Below are 25,523 nucleotides of genomic sequence, written 5' to 3' on the forward strand. Positions count from 1 at the left end.
AGCCTGCTTTATCACAATGTTACATTGTCCAACTTTCCTATACAAACATTTCCTATAAAAGTTGTCTTGTCTCTTAATTCCTCTGTATCACTTTCAGTATCCAGTGTTCAGTGTCCCACTCTGTCCTCTCTCTCTGGTCCACAGGAGGTCCGGGGGTGTCTGTCCTCTGCCCATTCATCATTGCAGACACTGCGCAGACAGCTCGCAGAGGCGGAGTCAGCCAAGCGAGAGGCAGAGCAGCGCAGTCGGACCCTGCAGGGAGAGAGGGATGGAGTTCAGATAGAAAAAAACACCACGCAGAGAGAGAGAGACCGTCTGAAACAAGACAGAGACACACTGGCTAGGTACAACCAGGAGAGTCCGCAGGCAGACTTATAAAACAACTTGGGTGATGGAAAACCCTTTAGGACCAGGAACTGTCTTCCATCAGTGCACTGGTTAAAGAACAGGCCTTGGTATGCATGGAGAGAGGAGTAGCTAATGCTACATACATTATAAGCACTAGCAGTTCACTTTATTTTGAGGAAGCGCACATCTATCCTTTCATACAGTTTTACAGAAATCTCTAATCACCATGTCCTGTTGTCCTCTGTGTCTGTGTGTCTGTCCTCTCAGTGAGAAGATGGCTGTAGAGAAGGCAGCCCAGACAGCTCTGATCAAGGCCCAGATCCTGCAAATGAACTGTGAAAAGCTTCAGCAGGCCGTGACGTCGGCCCAGAGAGAGAGGGATCACGAGAGAGAGGAGAAGGAGGCCGTACTGCAGGAGAGAGACCGAGCCAAGGCTGAGACCGAACGACTGTGAGTGAGAGAAGAGATCAGTGAAACCAATTGTCATTGATAGGGTGTGTGAATGGAAAACAAACCCCGTGGTCATGTCTCTGTCTAACGCTGTCCCTGTCCCCACAGTCAGAAGCAGTGGGAGCAGAGTGAGAGCCGGGCGTCTGTCCAGCGAGGGGAGCTGTCTGTAGTGAGAGAGACCCACCACCAGGCGGAGGTAGAGAAGCAGCTGCTGGAGGGGGAGAAGGCCCAGCTCACTGAGGCTCTGACCCGGGTAAGACACACAGACAGACACGGAGGATATCACTCCAACTCTATGGATCCTCTTTTTTGGATGTTACTATTTGTTCCTCCTTTGACCTCCACTCCTTGAAAGTTCATCTCTTAAAATTTCACCCATCCTCTCTCTGTCCTGTATGTCTTCTCCTCTCTACCACAGGCTGAGAGCAGTAATGCAGAGCTCTCTCTGTCCTGTATGTCTTCTCCTCTCTACCACAGGCTGAGAGCAGTAATGCAGAGCTCTCTCTGTCCTGTATGTTTTCTCCTCTCTACCACAGGCTGAGAGCAGTAATGCAGAGCTCTCTCTGTCCTGTATGTCTTCTCCTCTCTACCACAGGCTGAGAGCAGTAATGCAGAGCTCTCTCTGTCCTGTATGTCTTCTCCTCTCTACCACAGGCTGAGAGCAGTAATGCAGAGCTCTCTCTGTCCTGTATGTCTTCTCCTCTCTACCACAGGCTGAGAGCAGTAATGCAGAGCTCTCTCTGTCCTGTATGTCTTCTCCTCTCTACCACAGGCTGAGAGCAGTAATGCAGAGCTCTCTCTGTCCTGTATGTTTTCTCCTCTCTACCACAGGCTGAGAGCAGTAATGCAGAGCTCTCTCTGCTGGTCAATAAGCTTCACTCTGAGGAGGCTGCCCTCCAAGACTCTCTGGGCAAGATGGGCAGCATGAACGAGGGCCTGGCCCAGGACAAGTCTGACCTCAACTCCATCATCTGCCAGGTGAGACACAGTGGGACCAACACCTTGATCAACATGTGACTAACACTTGTGGGTGAAGTCATATAGGACTGATGCAAGAGTAACCATCAAAACAAAGCATCGCTCTGGCCTATTCTATAGGATAGGTATCATGGTATGCCTTCCTGGACCTCTTCAATTTAGGCCTTCCTCACCCGTTCACTCTCTCATACGTGTCCATGTTTCTCTCTCTCTGTCTGTTTCTCAGCTGGAGGAGGAGAAGGCCCATCTGCAGGCCCAGAAGCGTGAGGCGGAGCAGGAGAAGCTGACCATCAGAGATGAGCTGGTCCGAGTGGAGCAGGACAGACTAGAGCTGGACACCGCCCGCCTCGCCCTCCACCAATCACTGCAAGAGTCCGAGCTGAGCAGGGTGGGAATGGAGGCGGAGCTTCAGAGTCTCCGGGCAGATAGAGTGAAGCTGCAGGACAAAGTCACTCAGGTAAATGACGAGTCTCCACTCTGAATGGGAAAGTGGCATATGATAATGTGTCTTCTCAGCAAGAAAGAGCTTCAGTAATTAACAAAGCATGATCATCACTGAGTTCTGAAACCTCATTGTTCCAGTGAATATGTCTGTAAATGTGTACAGTTTTACTCCATGTACCTGTGTATCTCTGCTGACAGTTGTGTGGCGAGGTGAGCTCTCTGGGGGCGGAGTTGGGCATGGCCCGGGGTGAGGAACAGAGACAGGGCGTGGCCCTGGAGGAAGTAGGGCGGGGCAGGTTGGAGCTGGCTAGAGAGAGGGCGGGGCTGGTGGTCCAGCTGACTGCGTCAGAGAGAGAGAACACCAACCTGACTGAGGAGCTGGCCGCATTCAGGTGAGATCTGTGTGTGTGCACGTGTGTGTGTGTTGAAGAATTGGTCCCTAATGTGTGTGTTGTGCCCCTGCAGGTCGGAGCGGGAGGCCCTGGAGACCAGCCTGTTTGAGGTGCAGCAACAGCTGGTGCAGCTGGAGTCTGGCAGAGAGCAGCTGGAGACAGAGATCCAGAGCCTGCGGCTGCGCTGTGAGACAACCACTGGTGAGAAATGGAGAGAGAGAGAGAGGACAGGAGGAGGAACCAAATGAGTGAAAACAAGATGGTAGTGGCAGTGTGGCAGAGAGAGCATCAACAAGGAAGACGGGAGTATTGATATGTTAGAATTAAATATTGAGGAGCATTGATGAAGCCATAGAACATCAAAAGAAAGAGGGGAAACCAGATCAAGTGTTAGTAAAAATGAGTTGAGGAGATTGATGGAGAAATGACGCTATAGCCATTACATGACTGTCTGAACACCGGTGTGAAACTGCTCATCATGTCCCCTATTGTCTTGTGTAGCGGAGCTGAGGCGTGTGCGTGCTGACGGGGAGAATGCACTGGCACAGAGTGAGCGGGAGAGAGAGGCTCTGAGCCAGGCCCTGAGCAGCACCCAGCAGGAGTCCCAGCAGGCCCTATGCACCGCCATCACTGACCACCAGGAGGAGGCAGAGAGACTGACCGCTGAGAAGGTGCGGGGAATGGGGGTTCTCAGACTGTAGAATTCTTATTTACAGTGACGGCCTACAGTAGTTCTACTAAACTGTCTAGGTCTGTTTGGAGAGGTTTCTGCTCTAGTAGTAGGAGTATTGTAAGGGTGGTTTTACTTGTATCCAGTACTATTAGGATTATAGTTATTTTCCTTTCTTTTGCCGAAGGTGTCTCAATGTGTGTCTTGATTCTACTCAGTTGTTCGTGTTCTTTATTTGGGCTGGTTAGGGCCTTACAATGAACATCAACAGCGGAGTGTGTTTGTTCTCCAGGAGGCCCTGCGTCACAGTCTGGAGTCTGAACAGGAGGGGGCACTACGACGAGTCAGACAGGAGGCCGAAGAGCAGCTCCTCAGAGCCGAGAGAGACCGGGAAGACCTGAGAGATGAAATGAGGAGTCTGCAGCACCACAGAGACCAGAGTCTGCTACAGGCAGAGACAGAGAAACAACAGGTCAGTCACATCTGAGAGACCAGACAGACACCATGTAATAGAGATCAGACTTTGTAATGAAGTGCAGAGCAAATAGTGATAAGAGATAGCTACCTTCATTGTGATCCATATGCCCAGTTCTAGAGGCTCTTTCTATTGCCCTCTCTTAGATGCTGTCCCAGAAGGAAGCAGAGAAGGCTGTGCTGTCTGAGAGAGTGTCCATCCTGCTAGCAGAGCTGGGTACTGCAGCCCTGGAGCTGGACAGACTAGCCAGGGAGGCAGCTCATTACAAAGACCAGGAGAGGGTAATAGACCGCTTTAGAACTCTGTGCCCGTTCTGTACTATCATGAATTGTTCTAAAATACATTAAAAGGATAAACATGTATGTGTCCAAACTCTAACGTCTCCCTGACTTTTGTCTATAGGCCTCAGTGGGAGCTCTGACCATTGAGTTACTGGAGCTTCGCTCTCAGCTGGAGGACGCTGACAGTGTTCATGATCGGGAGCTACACAGGCTGCAGGAGAACTGCACTGACCTACAGACACACACTGACATTGCACTCAAAGAGGTAAGGGACGGTTAGAGTCAGGGATGGAGCCGGTGACCATTTCTGGTTCAACATTTCTTCACCACTCTCCCTAACTTCCTCCTCCAGTTGGAGGAGTGCAGAGCTTCTCTCTCAGCCAGTGAGGAGAGCCGAGACCAGGTGAGGCGGGACATGCTGGAGATGGAAAGGCGCCTCAACCAAACCCGGGACACTGGAGAGGGGTACAGAAGGGACGGGGTGGAGCTACGGCGCACCCTCGGTGATGTCACCAAGGAGAGAGACACTCTCAGCCTATCAAATGCCCAGCTGAGAGAGACACTGAGAAGTGCAGATACTGAAAGAATCAGGTAGAGCTTGGCTGCACACCTCCCACATGTTCAGTTCTAGTGTCACTGTTGGGTCGTAAATCCTAAAAAAGCATCTATACAAAAGTGTGTAATGTTTGACATTTTAGTTTGACTGAACTCTCACTGCAGTAGTTGCAGTACTAATATTGTGTGTGTGTCAGTGTAAAGCGTCAGTGTGAGGAGAAGGAGCAGCGGCTGGCTGTTCTGGAGGAGAGCCTGTCGTCTGCCCAGAGAGAGGTGGCAGAACTCCGCAGCTGTTTGAGAGAGGTCGAGGGGTCACGACTGGAGGCCCGGAGAGAGCTGCAGGAGCTACGCAGACAGGTCCATCACACACACGGTCACATCTCTGAAATAATCTGTTTTATAATTTTACATTTATCGGTTTACTTTAAGTGCAGTGGAACACTCTAAATAACTTGACTAGGCATTGAGTTTTTGCTATCCACGTGATTTTACCAGGAAAAACTCCAGACTTTGGCTTAGACATAGTCTATAACTTGTCCTCCATCCGATCACTCCATCAGGTGAAGGTGCTTGATGGAGAGAAGGAACTGAAAGGGAAGGAGGTGGCTGAGCTGCAGACGCGTCTCTCCCTGGAGGAGCAGAGAGAGGAGGAGAGAGGGAGGGCGATGTTCTCTCTCAAACAGAAGCTGGTCGAGGCTGACACAGCCAGGACCACAATCAAAAAAGAGGTGAGGATGGTGGAAGACATTGAAGAGGGTGTAGAGTGAGAGTTTAGGCTTGGTTAAACATAAAACTTAATCAACCTCCCTCTAACATCCCTTTCTGCTGTACCTCTCTTTCAATCTCTATCCTTCCCTCTTTGCTCCCCCCCCTCTCTTTCTCCTCCCTCCAGCTGTCCATCCTCCAGAGGCGTCTGACAGAGTCAGAGTCAGGCTGTCGGGGTTGTGAGAGGGAGCTGACGGCCCAGCTGCAGGAGGCCCGGGGCTGTGAGAAGAAGCTCCAGGATGAGGCCAGGAACCTGTCCCTGCGGGCCCAGACAGCCCAGGACTCCCTCACCCTGTCTAGCCTGCAGCTCAGCGAGGCCCAGGGCCGCCTGGCAGCCACCGAGGCAGAGCTGGCCCGGTCCGAGGCCGGACGCAGGGGGCTGGAGTTCCGCCTGGGCAGCCTGCATTCAGCGCTGACCCGTACACTGGGCATCGGAGTGGGGGGCCGGAGCAGTGCCAGCTGGGTCAGGAGCCCCAGGGGGAGCTCCCCAGCAGCATCCCACAGCAGCATCACACGTCACCGTAGCCTCTCGCCCCTACGCTGCTCACTGTCGCCCCCCAAAGGTGAGGGTGAACCCTTGCCAAACATCAATGTGAAAGCAGGCTGTAATGTATTGTATTTACAGAGACAAACAAAATCATGTAGAATACTTGATGGGATTGGAGTTATTCTTCCAGATTTTGGAGGTTCGACCCCTGACAACAGGTTGGGCTGCTCCAGGCCGATCTCCCCAGAACGGGGTGACACGCCCCTCCCCATGCCTCTGCCTGAGCTGGACCCTGAGACGCTGCGCTGTGGCCTTCGAGACTTCCTCCAGGAGCTCCGAGACTCTCGGAGAGACAGGGTACTGTAGACATGATGCATGTCAGTCCAGTATCATATAACCATATAGATTCTACATTTTATTTACCATTCCGTCAGACACATTTATTAACAGACTGAAGACTTTTTTTTTCGAACTAAGTGATTTCTCTCAGTATTGTGCTAAACAATTGTACAATAAATCTCTGTAGCACTGAAATGTGAATTTCTATGATAGAAATGGTCTGTCAGTGCATGACGGGGTTGTTGAACTGTGTTTCATGTTGTTTTTTAGGACGAGGCTCGCTGCCAGTTGGGGGCGCTACAGAGTGAGCTGGAGGAGATGACGGGGGAGAGAGACTCCGCCCAGAACCACCTTTCTCAGCTACACAACACACTACAGGAGTGCCAGGAGGGTGAGCCACACACACATGCACACGGGCACACACACGAACCATAAGAGGGCCAAGAGAGTAATTTACACAGTGAAGTCATTCACAGCCATCCAATGACCCAGGAAGGGCTAACATTATGCACACATTGGCATATAGACCTTGTCTGTGAATGCTCCAGTGTTGTGACTGTCTGTGTTTCCGTCCAGGTAAGCGTGGTGTTGACGGGCGTCTGAGCTCCACCCAGGCTATGCTTCAGCAGCAGGAGGAGACGGTGAGGAGGGGAGAGAGGGAGAGGAGGGCCCTCACTGACAGAGTCAAGGTTCTGGAGAGAGCCCTGCAGACTGCAGAGACGGAGAGGAAACACACACAGGTACACACATTGCAGAGACTGAAACACACATAGAGTAAACATACTCTCACACAAACACATACTTACTGTATGTAGAAGAACTTCTCTGACTAGGATTCTTGTGTCTGCTAACACAGTGCTGCACACTGACCTGCCAACACTGTCATATGGTGACCCTGCAGGGAGCATTAGGTGGGAGCAGAAAACTGACTGTCATAACAACAGATGCCACAGAACACTGAGTAATTAAACACAACTTCATGTCATATCTCTGGCCAAAGCAACTCCATATGTCCAGCCCTCACACAACCCTAGGAAACACAAGAAAAGTGCTCTCTGCTTATGAGAGAGAGAATTTATGATTATAGTTAGGGGGTCAAAATCAAATGGTCAGGTGAATGCTTTCTGTTGCTGGAAAGAGAGGGGTTAAATTTGGTTAGAAAAAGAGGGGGGATTTGAGCATTAGAGGGAGTTGAGAGAAGGAGGGAGGGATGTGGCCATCTGTGGATCAAAAGTGTGTTAATGTCTGTCTGGCCTCTCTGTGAGAGTGTTTGTGGAGTGTCTGTGTTTGCCCCTCATGTCTAGTTCTATAGCTCTCTACAGCAGGGGTACTCAACTACTGTTTGAGAAAGTCCAGTCACACAAATTCCATAAATGGCATCGGTCCGGATGGATATTGTCATTACTTGGCTTAGTAACAAACTCCCACATCGTGACCCATGCAACCCCCAAACTGTTCACACCTCTCTTGTTGGTGGAGAATTTTTTTTGCAGTTTTAAAGCAAATTTCCTGCAATTCTACAGACTTTGCCATGTCTTATGTGTACCTGAGTGACTCAACAAAATCAATGTAGTCGTTGAGTATGGCTGCTCTAGTCTCTAGCCCTCTCATTAGACAAGCAGCCTTTCTGCTGTCAGACTGTCACATACTGTATCTGTATGGACTGGCTGGCTTTGACATGTGACTGCCAGTTTCAGATCTTTCTCTCTCACATTGTCTCTCTCTCTCCTTCTCTTTCTGTCACTCTTTCTCCTCCTCCTCCCTGTAGGACCAGTTGAGTAAGCAGCGTGCGGGAGAGATGCGTCTGGAGGCTGAGCGGAGGCGGCTGCAGGAGGCCCTGGAGGCTGCCGAGGCCCGGGGGACCAGGGTGGAGCTGGGGAGACGCAGCCTGGAGGGGGAGCTGCTTAGACTCAAACTGAGCCTCGGGGACAGGGAGGCCGAGAGCCAGGCCACCCAGGAGCGCCATGACCTACTACTCAAACAGGTAACACACTGGATGAACACTCTTACCCACATGTCTATGAACAGATACACCCCTGATAGAGGCAGGTTATGCTGAGATTTAACCAGAATCAAATGGGAATACACTTAAACCGTATACAAACTCAAAGCACGAATACACACTGTGTTGTGCATCTGTCCCAGGTGGCGGAGGGGGAGAGCCGTGTGACGTCGCTCCAGAGAGAGGTGGACAGGCTGAGCCAAGCTCTGTCTAAAGTCCATGAAGGAGAGGCCTGTCTCAGAGAGAAGACCCAGAACCTTTCACAGAGCCTCCAGGAGGCCACGGCTGCCCACAGCGCCACCCAGGGGCGCCTGGTCGCACTGCAGAAGACCCTGGGGCTGGCCGAGCAGGATCGCAGGCATCTACAGGTGGGCTGAGAGGAACCATTGATGGGACAGTAGGGCTGAATTTCAAGTGTTTGTTGTCAAGGTTCATCCCTGTAATTTAAATAGGATTACAGCAAATTGTAATGAGCAGTGAATGGAGTGTTGCTGTGTTCAGGAACGAGTGGATGGAGCGCGGGCCTCCCTGGCGGAGGGGAAGAGAGGCATGGTGGCCCTCACTGAGCGAGTGCAGAGCCTTCAGACTGAGCTGACCCAGAGCGAGCTGAGACGAGGAGAGCTGGAGGCAGAGCTGGCCCACACACAGGAGGTGTGTGAGAGAGACTTTTACCCATACATAATCATTAGCTAAAGGATAGGGGTAAAGACATAGTGGGGGCATGTGAAGAATTGAAATGGAGAAAAAGAGCGAGAGAGAAAGAGACATAGGCCTGTATCTCATCTGTATAGCTGTTCCTTCACCCTGTCTGTCCTGTAGGCCCTGCGTCAACGGTCCACAAGTCTGACAGAGGCCCAGCACAGTGCCCAGTCTGCCCAGGCAGAGAGAGCGACTGCAGAGGAGAGGCTGCGGGGGCTGCAAAAGGCCGTGGCCGTGCTGGAGACCGAGAAGAAAGATGCGGAGAGACAGGCTGTCCGTCTGGAGAAGGACAAAAATGCATTGAGAAATACACTGGACAAGGTGAGACGAAGACAACACCGTGAGATAAACACCAAACACAACAGCCATCAGGAATATACACAGAGTCTGGAAATATTAAGAACACCTTCCTAATATTGACTTGCAACCACCCCCCTGTCGTTCTCTGTAAACATCATCAAAGCATTGACTCGCTCCTGTAGTTTCATGCTTTACAATATCTGGAAGTGGTCCAGGTCCTAATCCAGACACTTGTCATCTCCCGTGAAGACTACTGCAAGTCGCTGTTGGCTGTGTTCCCCGCTTGTGCCATCAAACCACTACAACTTATCCCGAATGCCGCAGCCCGCCTGGTGTTCAAACTTCCCAAGTTGTCCCATGTCACCCCACTCCTCCGCACACTCCACTGGCTTCCAGTCGAAGCTCACATCCACTTCAAAACCCTGGTGCTTGCCTAAGGAACAGCAAGGCAAACTGCCCCTTCCCACCTTTAGGCTATGCTCAAACCCTACACCCCAACCGAGCGCTCCGTTCTGCCACCTCTGGTCTCTAGGCCCGCCCACCCCTACAGGGGGTCAACTCCCACTCAGCACAGTCAAGGCTATTTTCTGTCCTGGCACCCCAATTGTGGAACGAGCTTCCCCCTAACGTCAGGACAGCGGAGTCCCTACCCATTTTTCGAAAACGTCTGAAACCCTACCTCTTCAAAGAGTATCTGAAATAAATCCCACGGCACTTGTCTTTTCTTACTAGTGTAACCGATGTGAAATGGCTAGCTAGTTAGCGGTGGTGCGCGCTAATAGCGTTTCAATCGGTGACGTCACTCGCTCTGAGACCTTGAAGTAGTTGTTCCCCTTGCTCTGTAAAGGCCGCGGCTTTTGTGGCGCGATGGGTAACGATGCTTCTAGGGTGGCTGTTGTTGATGTGTGCAGAGGGTCCCTGGTTCGAGCCCAGGTAGGGGCGAGGAGAGGGACGGAAGCTATACTGTTACACTAGCACTGACTTTATTGAGGGAAAATGTAACTACTTTATTGAGGGAAAATGTAACTACTTTATTGAGGGGAAAATGTAACTACTTTATTGAGGGGAAAATGTACTTCCTACGACTGTAATAGATGGTTTTCTCACTATCTTGAGATTAACTCACTAATTGTAAGTTGCTCTGGATAAGAGTGTCTGCTAAGTGACTAAAATGCCAAATCTAATTTTCTATTAAAATGCGGAATTAATTGAATTAAATATGAAATGGACCCTAACCTTTGAGTTGTACTGAGGTGATTGTGACCGTTTGGGACTGTCTCTTGTCAGGTGGAGCATCAGAAGCTGAAGACTGAGGAGGGTAGCATGCGTCTGTCTGCAGAGAAGGGCCGCCTGGATCGCTCCCTCACCACCGCCGAGCAGGAGCTGCAGAACGCACAGAGACAGATAGCACTGCTACAGGTGGGCAGGGACTAGTAGGGAGAATGTAAACCGAAGAGAAAGGACTAGTAAACTTTACTTTAGGGGGTAGCAGTAAGGTGACAGTGACTGTCATGAGATGTGGCTGAGTGTTTCCCCAACATGTGGATCATCTTATTTCCCCTGCTAAATTAGCAGAATTAATGATGGAGTCAGGCATTAGTTATTCATTTGACCTTTATTTAGTTGGTTGGTTCTGTGTGGGTCAATGTGGTAATGAAACAATCATTTACATTACGTTTTTCCTATGCGCACACATTAGTATTTTACTGGGGTCAAACTCAATTTGATAATGCAAAGCATTCATCAAAGTGAAGTCCCATAGCATATGGTTGTAAGATAAAAATCAACCCCTCCCCCAACCACGAGTAAACCCCTAATTTACTGATGCGATTGGCTGATGTTGGTGTACATGTTTTATTTGGCTGCTTTGTGAAAGGAGAAGTTGGTGGATGTAAGGAAGAAAATAACATTTTCTATGGCGAGTGTCTCAATGTCCGGTGTTTGTCTAGTCATTGCTATAATACAAGACCAGGCTAATTTCTACTTTGTAGTTTGTCTGAAATTCTCTGTACAGATAAGTGAGGGGTTAGTCAGGTGAGATGGTGCTTTTGTTGCAGATTATTGTACTTTCCTCTTCATTAGTTTGACCCTCCCAGAGCGCCTGTCTGTTATTCCCTGAGCTCCGGGGGTCGTGTTCACTTTAAAGCCAGCCAAATGAAACCCCATGCAGGCGTGAGTTGGAATCACTACAAAATGGCTGAAGCCCCAGGCCCTCTGGATCTAAAAGCATCTGCTGCTAGTTAGATGTCTAATGTTGAGCAGTTAAGCAGAATTGTTTGACTTGTTTGTTCTTGGTCTGGAGCCTGATGGTGTCTGTTACGACTGAAGTTTTATAAGAACGTGCACATCATCCTTGACATACATTTTGTACATAAATTACATGATGTAGCCTAGCTAGTAGGCCACTGTTGAATAGTATTTTACTGTGGAGACTTTGTTAAATAGTTGCAATTGTAAGAGTTGTTTCCCAGTCCCTTTCTCTGTGATTGTCATTCTAATGGAATACAGAAATACCTGTCCTCAAACATTTACATCAAAAGTTGCAAAGTTATGGGCAAAGACACAAAACATCCACATCAAATTAAATATTTTTCTTGATCAAATAACATGGAAAACAACCACTTTTTGTGCAGTATTAATTTAATATCCTTATAAACCACTTTTATACAATGTAAATGTACATTAGTGTATTGTACATAGGCTGGTCATCTAGGTTTGTACCTGTAGACTTTCCATCACCATGAAGAAAAACAGTACAGTAATGGAGTACATCAAATGGTTTGTGATGATGTGTCTAGAGCATGGTGCTTGCAATGTGGCTAGAGCATGGTGCTTGCAATGTGGCTAGAGCATGGTGCTTGCAATGTGGCTAGAGCATGGTGCTTGCAATGTGGCTAGAGCATGGTGCTTGCAATGCTAGTGTTGTGGGTTCGATTCCCACGGTGGACAAGTACAAAAACTATGAAAATGTATGCACTCACTGCTAAGTTTCTCTAGATAAGAGTGTCTACTAAAATGGAAAAGGAATGAATAGACTATTTCAGTTTTCACATAGAAATAAGTTGCATTTGCAAAGTATTTCAAGAAACTGGAAAACATATATCAAGTATTATCAGATTAACTTTATTTGTACAGATAATTATCAGACTCAAGATACAAATGCTGGTAAATACTCAAATACATTTAGTTAAAAATGTTCTGTACTGGTCCTGTATTAGTGGACCTATATAGATGTCTGTAACACTGGGCCTTTACTCGTCATGTATTAACAGACCTATATAGATGTCTGTAACACTGGGCCTTTATTAGTCCTGTATTAGTGGACCTAAATAGACGTCTGTAACACTGGGCCTTTACTAGTCCTGTATTAACGGACCTATATAGACGTCTGTAACACTGGGCCTTTACTAGTCCTGTATTAGTGGACCTAAATAGACGTCTGTAACACTGGGCCTTTTCTAGTCCTGTATTAGTGGACCTATATAGACGTCTGTAACACTGGGCCTTTTCTAGTCCTGTATTAGTGGACCTATATAGACGTCTGTAACACTGGGCCTTTTCTAGTCCTGTATTAGTGGACCTAAATAGACGTCTGTAACACTGGGCCTTTACTATTCCTGTATTAGTGGACCTATATAGACGTCTGTAACACTGGGCCTTTACTCGTCCTGTATTAGTGGACCTATATAGACGTCTGTAACACTGGGCCTTTTCTAGTCCTGTATTAGTGGACCTATATAGATGTCTGGAACACTGGGCCTTTACTAGTCCTGTATTAAAAGACCTATATAGACGTCTGTAACACTGGGCCTTTACTAGTCCTGTATTAGTGGACCTATATAGACGTCTGTTACACTGGGCCTTTTCTTGTCCTGTATTAGTATACCTATATAGACGTCTGTAACACTGGGCCTTTACTAGTGCTGTATTAGTGGACCTATATAGATGTCTGTAACACTGGGCCTTTACTAGTCCTGTATTAACAGACCTATATAGACGTCTGTAACACTGGGCCTTTACTAGTCCTGTATTAGTGGACCTAGATAGACGTCTGTAACACTGGACCTTTACTAGACCTGTATTAGTGGACCTATATAGACGTCTGTAACACTGGGCCTTTTCTAGTCCTGTATTAGTGGACATATGTAGACGTCTGTAACACTGGGCCTTTACTAGTCCTGTATTAGTGGACCTATATAGACGTCTGTAACACTGGGCCTTTACTAGTCCTGTATTAGTGGACCTGTATAGATGTCTGGAACACTGGGCCTTTACTAGTCCTGTATTAGTGGACCTATATAGACGTCTGTAACACTGGGCCTTTACTAGACCTGTATTAGTGGACCTGTATAGATGTCTGGAACACTGGGCCTTTACTAGTCCTGTATTAGTGGACATATGTAGACGTCTGTAACACTGGGCCTTTACTAGTCCTGTATTAGTGGACCTATATAGACGTCTGTAACACTGGGCCTTTACTAGACCTGTATTAGTGGACCTATATAGACGTCTGTAACACTGGGCCTTTACTAGTCCTGTATTAAAAGACCTATATAGACGTCTGTAACACTGGGCCTTTACTAGTCCTGTATTAAAAGACCTATATAGACGTCTGTAACACTGGGCCTTTACTAGACCTGTATTAGTGGACCTATATAGACGTCTGTAACACTGGGCCTTTACTAGACCTGTATTAGTGGACCTATATAGACGTCTGTAACACTGGACCTTTACTAGACCTGTATTAGTGGACCTATATAGACGTCTGTAACACTGGGCCTTTTCTAGTCCTGTATTAGTGGACATATGTAGACGTCTGGAACACTGGGCCTTTACTAGTCCTGTATTAGTGGACCTATATAGACGTCTGTAACACTGGGCCTTTACTAGTCCTGTATTAGTGGACCTATATAGACATCTGTTACACTGGGCCTTTTCTTGTCCTGTATTAGTGGACCTATATAGACGTCTGTAACACTGGGCCTTTACTAGTCCTGTATTAAAAGACCTATATAGACTTCTGTAACACTGGGCCTTTACTAGTCCTGTATTAGTGGACCTATATAGATGTCTGTAACACTGGGCCTTTACTAGTCCTGTATTAACAGACCTATATAGACGTCTGTAACACTGGGCCTTTACTAGTCCTGTATTAGTGGACCTAGATAGACGTCTGTAACACTGGACCTTTACTAGTCCTGTATTAACGGACCTATATAGACGTCTGTAACACTGGGCCTTTTCTAGTCCTATATTAGTGGACATATGTAGACGTCTGTAACACTGGGCCTTTACTAGTCCTGTATTAGTGGACCTAGATAGACGTCTGTAACACTGGGCCTTTTCTAGTCCTGTATTAGTGGACCTAGATAGACGTCTGTAACACTGGACCTTTACTAGTGCTGTATTAGTGGACCTAAATAGACGTCTGTAACACTGGGCCTTTACTAGTCCTGTATTAGTGGACCTATATAGACGTCTGTAACACTGGGCCTTTATTAGTCCTGTATTAGTGGACCTAAATAGACGTCTGTAACACTGGGCCTTTACTAGTCCTGTATTAACGGACCTATATAGACGTCTGTAACACTGGGCCTTTACTCGTCATGTATTATTAACAGACCTATATAGACGTCTGTAACACTGGGCCTTTACTAGTCCTGTATTAACGGACCTATATAGACGTCTGTAACACTGGGCCTTTACTAGTCCTGTATTAGTGGACCTATATAGACGTCTGTAACACTGGGCCTTTACTAGTCCTGTATTAGTGGACCTATATAGACGTCTGTAACACTGGGCCTTTACTGGTCCGATAGACAGCTACTAGTCAACGATAGACACCTACCTCTGATTGAGATCCACACCCGGCCAAACACACAGAAATAGAAAACATAGAACACAAAACATAGAATGCCCACCCCAACCCACGCCCTGACACTGACTTGGTGTTTCTGTGGCTCAGTGATTAACACTCCTCTCTATCTGTGTCTATGTCTCTCTCTGTATCCAGGCCCAGCTGGCTGAGATGGAGCAGTACCACAGTGAGAGTGAGAGCTCTGTCCTCCAGCGTGACGAGGTGCTGCGTGAGGCGGAGAAGCTGAGGGTCACCCAGAGGGAGTCAGAAAGGATTCTGGCTGCCCGGGACAGAGCCCACCGCCACCGGGTCAAAGGCCTGGAGGAGCAGGTATGTACAACCTCAAGGTCAGAGGTTAAAGGGCTGTGTCTGTGTGTCCGTCCCTGACCCTCTCTGTCCGTCCCACAGGTGTCCACTCTGAAGGAGCAGCTACAGCAGGAGATGAGTCGTAGACAGCCCTCTCTACCCACCCTCATATCTGGGGGGAACTGAGCACTGAGCAGTGCTCCCTGTGTCCCTCCATGGGTACTACAGCCCACTTACAGCTCCGGAACCAGCATCACATCATCCGCTCCTCTGTGTTGACACACGCCTCTCCTCCTACTCAGGGGATAGAAGTGTCATCCAGTACAACAGGAATGAGATCTTAATCTCTGCCAGTATATACAGTTGACCAGGGTTCCCTTCCACACACACACCAGCATACAAAGGGAGAACAGTCTGAGTCACTGTTTGAGCACTAGGCAACAAATTAATCAGTCCTATGAAGAAACTACTGTGCCGTCCATCTTGCTACTATTTGGTTGAGATTGACCCAACTAGTTTGCCTGGACCAATAGATGGACACTATTATATGTAGAGCACATGATGGGACCACATGAGATGAAGTATTTATGCACTATATGTGTGTACTGTTTGTGATTTTAGATGTGTGTGTACTGAACAAAAATATTCATGCAACAATTTCAAAGATTTTATTGGGTAACAGTTCATAGAAGGAAATCAGTCAATTGTACTAAATTCATTGGGTCTTAATCTATGGATTTCACATGACTGGGCAGGTGCACAGGCCAAGCCCAGCCAATCAGAATGAGTTTTCCCCACAAAAAAGCTTTATTACAGACAGAAATAATCCTCAGCACCCCCCATCCCCCTCCTCAGACAATCCCGCAGGTGAAGAAGCTAGATGTGGAGGTCCTGGGTTGCACGTGGTCTGCAGTTGTGAGGCCAGTTGGATGTACTGCCAAATTCTCTAAAACAATGTCGGAGGCAGATTATGGTATAGAAATTAACATTGAATTATTTGGCAACAGCTCTGTTTTTTTCAGTCAGCATGCCAATTGCACACTCCCTCAGAACTTGAGACATCTGTGGCATTGTGTTGTGTGATAAACTCTACATTTTAGTGTCCTTTTATTGTCCCCAGCACAAGGTGCACCTGTGTAATGATCATGCTGTTTAATCAGATCCTTGATATGCCACAACTGTCAGGTGGATGGATTATCTTGGCAAAGGGGAAATGCTCAGTAACAGGGATGTATTAACAAATGTGTGCCCAATTTGAGAGAAATAAGCTTTTTGTGTGTATGGAACATTTCTGGGATCTTTTATTTCAGCTCATGGGACCAACACTTTACATGTTGTGTTTTATTTTTGTTCAGTATACTTGTAACAAACTAGAAATAGCACATATCGAAGTGCATTATTGATAACTATTAGGATTATGTATAGGGTTGAATGCACATGCATCAATCATGTGGATTTGAAAATGAGGGAACAGTTGTGTATCTGGAAGAAATGAATGTTGATAAAGGATCTTTGACGACAATGCCTGTTTGTTTGAGTCCATGACAACCAGCTCAACAGGGCAGATTGATCCGTATAAAGTGCCAACAAACAAACTCATCACAATAAAATCACTCCAAGCTGAAGTTGTAGTAAAAAAAACATTTATTTTCTTCTCCATTATAGTGAAAGGGTTTTACAAAGCAGTAGTACAGTAACAATTTATGAGCCGCCACTTCTTGCCACTGATATGTGAAACTATACACTCACTGCAAGGTCACCAGCCACCGTAGCTCTAGTCACATGGCCGACCGTGTTACACAAAAACACTTTCAGGAGAGATCAGGCGTCAGGTCAGAATCCGTCTCTTCAAGTCTGATTGTGGATGTTCGCCACCCAGGAAGTGCAGAGGCAGTGGGATGATGATTGAGTGCTGATAATGCCTCTGTTGTTGAGGTCAGTGCACAGTGGCTGCCACTCTTGCTGTTCCCTCACTACTATGACTGATTTCAACAAAGGTACAGTAAACAACAACAAACACCACACAATGATGTAGAATATAGGATACAGTAAGGCAAAAAAACAAGATCAAGATTGTTTTATGTGCATCTCTTGAGTGCTGATTTCAATTCCTTAGCACCAGTATGTTAGTGATTTTATAGCACCAGTTATGTTACGTTATACAGTTATCAATGTTCTGTTGAATATGAAATAATATGTTTAGACATACACACGTTCTACTGATCCCACTTTGCATTCTGTATAATTCTGAAAGAGAGATGAAAAAAGGGAATGACAGGGAAAGTCACTAGAGAAGTAAAGAAAATAAACAAATAGGAGTTTTTTGGAACCAAAGATTATGTGGAATACAGTTGAAGATTAAACAGGAAAAGAGATGGGACAGAGGAAGAGAAGGGTGTAGGGGGTGGGATGTGGACCCTAGAGATGTGGCAGTATTTGGGCTGGGGTTCTCTCTGATGTGTCCATGTTCTCAACAGCCTCCACAGCTCTTCCCACAGCTGCTCCCCAGTGACCCACACTGGCCACTCACCGCCGCTACACCACAACGAGAGAACTGGTCACGGCACATGTCAGCTATAGAGAGAGAGAGAGAAGGGTTACAAGTTTGCTCCTGTACTGTCCGCGTCCACGTCTGAGTGTGTCCGTCTGCGTGTGGGTGTATGTGTGTGTGCTTTTGTTTATTAGGGACAGTGGGTTGTGCACCATGAACCAGACAATGAGGCACAAGTGTAGGCTGACCTCACCTCTTAGCAGCTCTTCATGCGCACACACGGTTCTGACACACACCTCCTTGTTGATCACATACACCCGTCGCAAGCTGAGGAGAGAGGAACGGGGTTACAGTGTGATATTGAACACTATATAAATCCACTGTAAATACCCTCATGGTAAAAACTAAGGTGCAGTAGCATACCTGTAGAAACAGAGGCTATTCAGACACTGTTTGCATGGCTTGTGAATAGAGTAGAGTCTGGTGCAGGGGTACTGCTCCTCTCGGCAATCTACACAACACAAAACAAGTGAGCCATGCAAGAAAATACATACAACCCTATAGATATCGCAATAATACTTCAACACAAAGCCAATCATTCATCAATCACTTTACACACGGGCCCTCCCTTCCCCTCTCTCTTTCCTTATGTTTCTTACCTAGGGGGCCAGGTTCTGTAGGCTCTGTCTCTGGCTCTGGAAAACAAAACAGAAACTCAACTCCCATTGAAATGGAATACTTCTGTTAATGTGACAAAAGAACACGACAGTGGGTGTACAGTGGGGAGAACAAGTATTTGATACACTGCCGATTTTGCAGGTTTTCCTACTTACAAAGCATGTAGAGGTCTGTAATTTTTATCATAGGTACACTTCAACTATGAGAGACGGAATCTAAAACAAAAATCCAGAAAATCACATTGTATGATTTTTAAGTAATTAATTTGCATTTTATTGCATGACATAAGTATTTGATACATCAGAAAAGCAGAACTTAATATTTGGTACAGAAACCTTTGTTTGCAATTACAGAGATCATACGTTTCCTGTAGTTCTTGACTAGGTTTGCACACACTGCAGCAGGGATTTTGGCCCACTCCTCCCTACAGATCTTCTCCAGATCCTTCAGGTTTCGGGGCTGTCGCTGGGCAATACGGACTTTCAGCTCCCTCCAAAGATTTTCTATTGGGTTCAGGTCTGGAGACTGGCTAGGCCACTCCAGGACCTTGAGATGCTTCTTACGGAGCCACTCCTTAGTTGCCATGGCTGTGTGCTTCGTGTCGTTGTCATGCTGGAAGACCCAGCCACGACCCATCTTCAATGCTCTTACTGAGGGAAGGAGGTTGTTGGCCAAGATCTCGCGATACATGGCCCCATCCATCCTCCCCTCAATACGGTGCAGTTGTCCTGTCCCCTTTGCAGAAAAGCATCCCCAAAGAATGATGTTTCCACCTCCATGCTTCACGGTTGGGATGGTATTCTTGGGGTTGTACTCATCCTTCTTCTTCCTCCAAACACGGCGAGTGGAGTTAGACCAAAAAGCTCTATTTTTGTCTCATCAGACCACATGACCTTCTCCCATTCCTCCTCTGGATCATCCAGATGGTCATTGGCAAACTTCAGACGGGCCTGGACATGCACTGGCTTAAGCAGGGGGACCTTGCGTGCGCTGCAGGATTTTAATCCATGACGGCGTAGTGTGTTACTAATGGTTTTCTTTGAGACTGTGGTCCCAGCTCTCTTCAGGTCATTGACCAGGTCCTGCCGTGTAGTTCTGGGCTGATCCCTCACCTTCCTCATGATCATTGATGCCCCACGAGGTGAAATCTTGCATGGAGCCCCAGACCGAGGGTGATTGACCGTCATCTTGAACTTCTTCCATTTTCTAATAATTGCGCCAACAGTTGTTTCCTTCTCACCAAGCTGCTTGCCTATTGTCCTGTAGCCCATCCCAGCCTTGTGCAGGTCTACAATTTTATCCCTGATGTCCTTACACAGCTCTCTGGTCTTGGCCATTGTGGAGAGGTTGGAATCTGTTTGATTGAGTGTGTGGACAGGTGTCTTTTATACAGGTAACGAGTTCAAACAGGTGCAGTTAATACAGGTAATGAGTGGAGAACAGGAGGGCTTCTTAAAGAAAAACTAACAGGTCTGTGAGAGCCGGAATTCTTACTGGTTGGTAGGTGATCAAATACTTATGTCATGCAATAAAATGCAAATTAATTATTTAAAAATCATACAATGTGATTTTCTGGATTTTTGTTTTAGATTCCGTCTCTCACAGTTGAAGTGTACCTATGATAAAAATGACAGACCTCTACATGCTTTGTAAGTAGGAAAACCTGCAAAATCGGCAGTGTATCAAATACTTGTTCTCCCCACTGTAGATGTTGAACTGTAGATAATACATGTTGAAGAGTAGATAATGAGAGGTGGGCGTACGTACCAGATGGACCAGGGCGTTCTGGCTCAGGGAATGGTCGAGGACCATGTAACAAGACCTGCTGCTGGACATCCGTGTCAGGATTCTCTGACAGGGAGAGAAAGAGAGTTTTCACTACATCATCAAAGGGCAGAGAAGCTTTCTATATCAGTTTATCAAAACTACGTTTTTATCAAAACTGATGATACTACCAGAGTAATATAGGTAACAAGCTCACACAAGTATCTTACCAGGAAAATAATCAGGGCCATAGTCCTCTGTGAAGCAAAATGAACAACAGTACAGTATGAGATATGCTTTTGTTACATTGACTGGTAACATATTGTGAAAAACTTACACAGACAGACAGACAGACAGACAGACAGACAGACAGACAGACAGACAGACAGACAGACAGACAGACAGACAGACAGACAGACAGACAGACAGACAGACAGACAGACAGACAGACAGACAGACAGACAGACAGACAGACCTTCATGACAGATGACTAACAGAGATCTACTCAAGCACAGTGGGGATTTCACATAAAACGTTGCAAGTGTTGTGAGCGTATAACATTGACCACCTGCTTTCAAAATTGAGAGGAAATGTATAGGAGATTGTCTTTATGCATTACTTCATATTCAAGATGTTAGCAAATGATGAAATAGTAAGCGGTATTTACAAAAGACTAGTGACATTATTTACACTACATGACCATTATTTACACTACATTTACACTACATGGCCTGCTTGTCGAACATCTCATTCCAAAATCATGGGCATTAATATAGAGTTGGTCCCTCCTTTGACAGCCTCCACTCTTCTGGGAAGGCTTTCCACTAGATGTTGGAACATTGCTGCGGGGACTTGCCTCCATTCAGCTACAAGAGCATTAGCGAGGTCGGGCACTGATGCTGGCTCGCAGTCGGCGTTCCAATTCATCCCAAAGGCTTTCGATGGGGTTGAGGTCAGAGCTCTGTGCAGGCCAGTCAAGTTCTTCCATACCGGTTTCGACAAACCATTTCTGTATGGACCTCGCTTTGTGCACGGGGGCATTGACATGCTGAAACATGAAAGAGCCTTCCCCAAACTGTTGCCACAAAGTTGGAAGCACAGAATCGTCTACAATGTCAATGTATGCTGTAGCGTTAAGATTTCCCTTCAATGGAACTAAGGGGCCTAGCCTGAACCATTATTCCTTCTCCACCAAACTTTACAGTTGGCACTATGCATTGGTGCAGGTAGCGTTCTACTGGCATCCACAAAACCCAGATTTATCCGTCGGACTGCCAGATGGTGAAGCGTGATTCATCACTCCAGAGAACGCGTTTCCACTGCTCCAGAGTCCAATGGCGGCGAGCTTTACACCGCTCCAGCCGATGCTTAGCATTGCGCATAGTGATCTTAGGCTTGTGTGCGGCTGCTTGGCCATGAAAACCCATTTCATGAAGCTCCTGATGAACTGTTCTTGTGCTGACGTTGCTTCCAGAGGCAGTTTGGAACTCGGTAGTGAGTGTTGCAATCAAGGACAGACCATTTTCACGAGCTACACACTTCATCGGTCGTCGGCCCCGTTCTGTGAGCTTGTGTGGCCTACCACTTTGCGACTGAGCCTAGACGTTTCCACTACACAAAAACAGCACTTACAGTTCACCAGGGCAGCTCTAGCGAGGCAGAAATTTTACAAACTGACTTGTTGGAAAGGTGGCATCCGATGACGCTGCAACGTTGAAAGTCACTGAGCTCTTCAGTAAGGCCATTCTACTGCCAATGTTTGTCTATGGAGATTGCATGGCTGTATGCTCAAATGTATACACCTGTTAGCAACAGGTGTTGCTGAACCCACTAATTTGAATGGGTTTCCAAATACTTTTGTATATATAGTGTATTTATTTGTATTTGACTTATTTTATCCTCATTTTACCAGGTAAGTTGACTGAGAACACATTCTCATTTACAGCAACAACCTGGGTAATAGTTACAGAGGAGAGGAGGGGGATGAATGAGCCAATTGGAAATGTATAAGGTTTTCTCTCTCCTCCTCACTGTCAGTCTACCTCCACACAGAACCCATGGCCCAGCGTCGTCTGGGTTGGGCCGGTGTAGGCCATCATTGTAAATAAGAATTTGTTCTTAACTGACTTGCCTAATTAAATAAAGGTTACATTTTAAAATGTAATTTAAAATAGAGAGCAAACATGAGAGTCTTCCTACTGCTCTCCATACCACACACAGGACATGAAATGTTTCAATCTACCTGGTCAAATTGAACATTTGACATGGTATACCCTCAGGGCAGGTAGACAGAAGATGTGGGGGCAAAAATGACCAAATGTGGTGAGACAGTACTGAGTCACGGTGTGTTTGTACATATGGACAGATAGTGTAATAATGACATGGATGAACTCACCCAGGAAAGGAAAGGGTTCTTGGTAGAGTGGGGGCTGGGCTAGCAGAAGGACTGTTGAGGCAAAGTTAGCTAAATGTTTAGGCAAAGGTGCTGGACAAGTGTTTTGTGGTGGTGCTAAGCACAATGTGAAAAACAGTATTCTATAGAATGAGTATTAGGTTGGTCTATTGTTGTGTGTACACTACATTAGAGTTGTGTATGTTGTGTATATTATGTAGTGTGCAGTGTGCTAGACTCACCTGGCATGGAGAGCAGTAGGAAGAGTCTCATGGTCGCTTTCTGTGTGGAGGTAGACTGACACTGAGGAAGAGAGAGAAGACCTTATACATTGTCAAATGAGTTACTGATTCCAAGTGATATAGAGAGATCTGTCACATAGTGTTTACGTGTCATAGATGTATTTCTATGTCACTTTTCAGAATCTTTACCCATGGGCCTCTTGTCTTTTCCCTTCCATCTCTCCTGTCTTGCATTCTAGCCTCACCTCTTCCCTTTCCCTGGACTCACCTCTCCTCCACCTCCTCCACTCTCTCCTTCATTCTGCCCTCCCCTGGCCCCATAAAGTCAGGGGGAAAAAGGAAAACTTGGACAGAAAGAATGTGGCACGTCTGTCTTTCTTAACAATCCCTGTTTTTCTCCTTTTCTCTGTTCCACTGCGAAATGCTCTAAAGCAGACAGACCAGTGGCTAAATTCCAGGAAAATAACCACTGAGCCCCTCCACCCCACCCTCCCCCATCTTCCATATCCCTCTCTCCACGTCTCTCATTTTCCCTCTGTCACCCTCTGTCATTTCCCTTAACTTCTCCCCCCACCTCTCTCTCTCTCTCTCTCTCTCTCTCTCTCTCTCTCTCTCTCTCTCTCTCTCTCTCTCTCTCAAGCAGAGAGCACTTTTCTTGTAGAATGAGCAAATACTCCTCTGCTTCTGCTTAACTGTACTGCACACAATCAGACAGTCCAGCTTATGTGGGTTTTGTGCACTTATCGTGTGATCATCAGTGTGTGTATGTGTGAGTGTCATCACATATAATGTTTCATATTATGAGGTGTGTGGCATACATGTGCATATGATTGGCTGTAATGTGTGAGTGTATATGTATGTATGAAGGTATATTTCACCAACGTGTGTGTGTGTTCAGACATTCCTCTTGTGCATCACAGTGGCTATTGGAAACCATATGTTTTCACAGCACACATCTGGGAGCTATTACACCCCCCTCCTCAACCCCATTTCATTTCTCCCCCCCCCCCCCCAGCCCTCCCTGACCCCCTCCCCCAAAGCATAAGGACTTGGGAACAATGCCACCATGAAAGGGGAGAGCCCTGTCTCTCCTTATCCTTCCTCTCATACCTACTAAACACAGTTTGTTTGTTTTGAAGCGCTATGTAAAAAGAAAAGTGCATATAATTTCCCTCCATCTTTCCCCCTGGCTCTAATCCCCTCCCCTCTCCCTCTAATACTCTTTAATAGCCCTCATTCATTTTCTCCTTTTCCTCTGTTTTATTTATGTTGGCCAGCTCCTCTCCATTGTATTGTCATGGCCCCCAGCAATAACCCCACCCCTGGAGTGCAGATAGCCCCATCCAGTATAAACAGACGACCAATAAACAACCTCAAGTCAGTTTAGAACAATCTTCAAATAAAGTACTATTCTGAATAAATTAAATTATTAAAATACTTGTCAAATAACTACATTCCATTAGACCCAACCATGTCGTGAATTGCAAGGAAAATACCAGTTTATAGAGTTGACAGGTCACCACTGCTTGAATTGACCATACTATTGTTGAACTTGGAGAGTTTGTGTGATTTGATAAAAGTTGTAGAGGTAGGCTATAACTTCCAGTACTGATGATGGATACATACTGTATATGCATATTTCAAATAATTGATAAGTGATTCATATCGCACACCACAATGACAAATGGTTAAAAACTCCACAACTCTGTAGCCTACCTATTACTCCCTTGACCTTTGAAGTCAAATATTAAAATTCATTTAAAAAATAAGCACACATGATTACAAATACATTTATGCTATGTTTTTGCAATTATTTAATATTTGGACATATTCATTTTAACAACTTGTATCAACGTGTAGCTCTTACCTCTCGTTATTTCTCTTTTCTCCGGCGATCCGCAAGTCTCATGCGTCCGTCTTCAGCACTGTCTGACCGAGCGCCACATTGTAACGCCCCGCCTTCAAGCCCCCTCTCCCCGCCTCTGTCTGTCCCATCGCCCACTCCCGCCAATCACAGTCAGGAGACCATGGCACTGACTGACTGCACATAAACCCCCTAACCTTCAGGATGGATAAATAGGTTTGAAAGCAGTAGACATGATTGATTCTAGTGGCCCATTTTGTTCTCCCTTTTCACTACGAGTGTGCATGTCTCTCGACTCCAGGATTAGTCTGTGAAAGGCTGACACCTAGAGGACATGGATTGAAATTCCACATACGTGTATGACACCGTGCACAAGCCTAGTTGTTCAATTTCTGCAACAACTAAAAGCGATGAAGCACGAATGCTCCACTGTTTTGGTTCCCTGGTTACCACGCTGTATACAGCGTAAATCGAACCCGTGCACATGTGCAGTACTGTGTGACAGCAAAGTGTTGCATCTCGCTCATCTCAATATCTCTGGTGCTGCCCATGGCAACGTAATTTTGCAGAGATCACCTTTAAAAAGCTAAATACAAACTGCAGGACTGACAACCAGATCATGCAAAGTTTAATAAGCAAAGCAGGGCTTTATTGTTGTGTTGAGCTGATCTTAAAACCCATCAACATTTTAATGCTGTACATGATTCTTCAGCACTCCACAATTAATGTGATGTTAAAAATTAC

General features: G+C 46.5%; 2 protein-coding genes across 6 annotated transcripts in view; one reads left to right on the top strand and one right to left on the bottom strand.

Moving 5' to 3' along the window:
- Window positions 1-16,870, top strand: part of LOC139535765 (rootletin-like) — a 32,147-nt gene extending 15,277 nt beyond the window's left edge. For 2 of the 4 annotated variants that reach the window (XM_071335541.1, XM_071335543.1), the window contains 25 exons: window positions 145-344; window positions 616-798; window positions 907-1,051; window positions 1,630-1,776; window positions 2,003-2,233; window positions 2,419-2,612; window positions 2,686-2,813; window positions 3,114-3,283; window positions 3,575-3,754; window positions 3,904-4,038; window positions 4,160-4,303; window positions 4,391-4,629; window positions 4,791-4,950; window positions 5,154-5,321; window positions 5,486-5,921; window positions 6,024-6,202; window positions 6,455-6,575; window positions 6,761-6,924; window positions 7,953-8,168; window positions 8,330-8,554; window positions 8,688-8,837; window positions 9,006-9,206; window positions 10,473-10,604; window positions 15,199-15,372; window positions 15,451-16,870. In XM_071335541.1, the coding sequence (XP_071191642.1) occupies window positions 145-344; window positions 616-798; window positions 907-1,051; window positions 1,630-1,776; window positions 2,003-2,233; window positions 2,419-2,612; window positions 2,686-2,813; window positions 3,114-3,283; window positions 3,575-3,754; window positions 3,904-4,038; window positions 4,160-4,303; window positions 4,391-4,629; window positions 4,791-4,950; window positions 5,154-5,321; window positions 5,486-5,921; window positions 6,024-6,202; window positions 6,455-6,575; window positions 6,761-6,924; window positions 7,953-8,168; window positions 8,330-8,554; window positions 8,688-8,837; window positions 9,006-9,206; window positions 10,473-10,604; window positions 15,199-15,372; window positions 15,451-15,534 (4,506 nt within the window). In that variant the 3' untranslated portion in view covers window positions 15,535-16,870. The remainder of the gene's footprint in view (window positions 1-144; window positions 345-615; window positions 799-906; window positions 1,052-1,629; window positions 1,777-2,002; window positions 2,234-2,418; window positions 2,613-2,685; window positions 2,814-3,113; window positions 3,284-3,574; window positions 3,755-3,903; window positions 4,039-4,159; window positions 4,304-4,390; window positions 4,630-4,790; window positions 4,951-5,153; window positions 5,322-5,485; window positions 5,922-6,023; window positions 6,203-6,454; window positions 6,576-6,760; window positions 6,925-7,952; window positions 8,169-8,329; window positions 8,555-8,687; window positions 8,838-9,005; window positions 9,207-10,472; window positions 10,605-15,198; window positions 15,373-15,450) is intronic. The other 2 variants (XM_071335542.1, XM_071335544.1) reach the window with 1 other exon arrangement.
- Window positions 16,871-16,974: 104 nt separating this feature from the next.
- On the bottom strand, window positions 16,975-24,904 carry LOC139535767 (microfibrillar-associated protein 2-like). Of its 2 annotated transcripts, XM_071335545.1 has the most exons (9): window positions 24,783-24,904; window positions 22,916-22,976; window positions 22,677-22,727; window positions 20,512-20,538; window positions 20,285-20,368; window positions 18,499-18,534; window positions 18,263-18,350; window positions 18,093-18,166; window positions 16,975-17,922 (listed from the first exon to the last, which is right to left on the bottom strand). In XM_071335545.1, exons 2-9 carry the CDS (start codon window positions 22,944-22,946, stop codon window positions 17,819-17,821), a joined length of 495 nt encoding a protein of 164 aa, XP_071191646.1. In that variant the 5' UTR covers window positions 22,947-22,976; window positions 24,783-24,904; the 3' UTR covers window positions 16,975-17,818. The 2 variants fall into 2 exon arrangements, with proteins under 2 accessions (XP_071191646.1, XP_071191648.1); XM_071335547.1 differs by lacking the exon at window positions 24,783-24,904 and having other exon boundaries at window positions 22,916-22,996.
- Window positions 24,905-25,523: the final 619 nt, after the last annotated feature.

Source organism: Salvelinus alpinus, chromosome 12, assembly GCF_045679555.1.
Source record: "Salvelinus alpinus chromosome 12, SLU_Salpinus.1, whole genome shotgun sequence".
Lineage (NCBI taxonomy): Eukaryota > Metazoa > Chordata > Actinopteri > Salmoniformes > Salmonidae > Salvelinus > Salvelinus alpinus.

What these genes read in the sequence shown, in the direction of transcription:
- LOC139535767 (XM_071335545.1), bottom strand. Translation starts at nt 22,946, where the DNA reads ATGAGACTCTTCCTACTGCTCTCCATGCCAG. An exon ending in CCTACTGCTCTCCATGCCAG is followed by an intron (nt 22,728 to 22,915) that starts GTGAGTCTAGCA and finishes TTGCCTCAACAG; the next exon opens with TCCTTCTGCTAGCCCAGCCC. An exon ending in AGAACCCTTTCCTTTCCTGG is followed by an intron (nt 20,539 to 22,676) that starts GTGAGTTCATCC and finishes TTTGCTTCACAG; the next exon opens with AGGACTATGGCCCTGATTAT.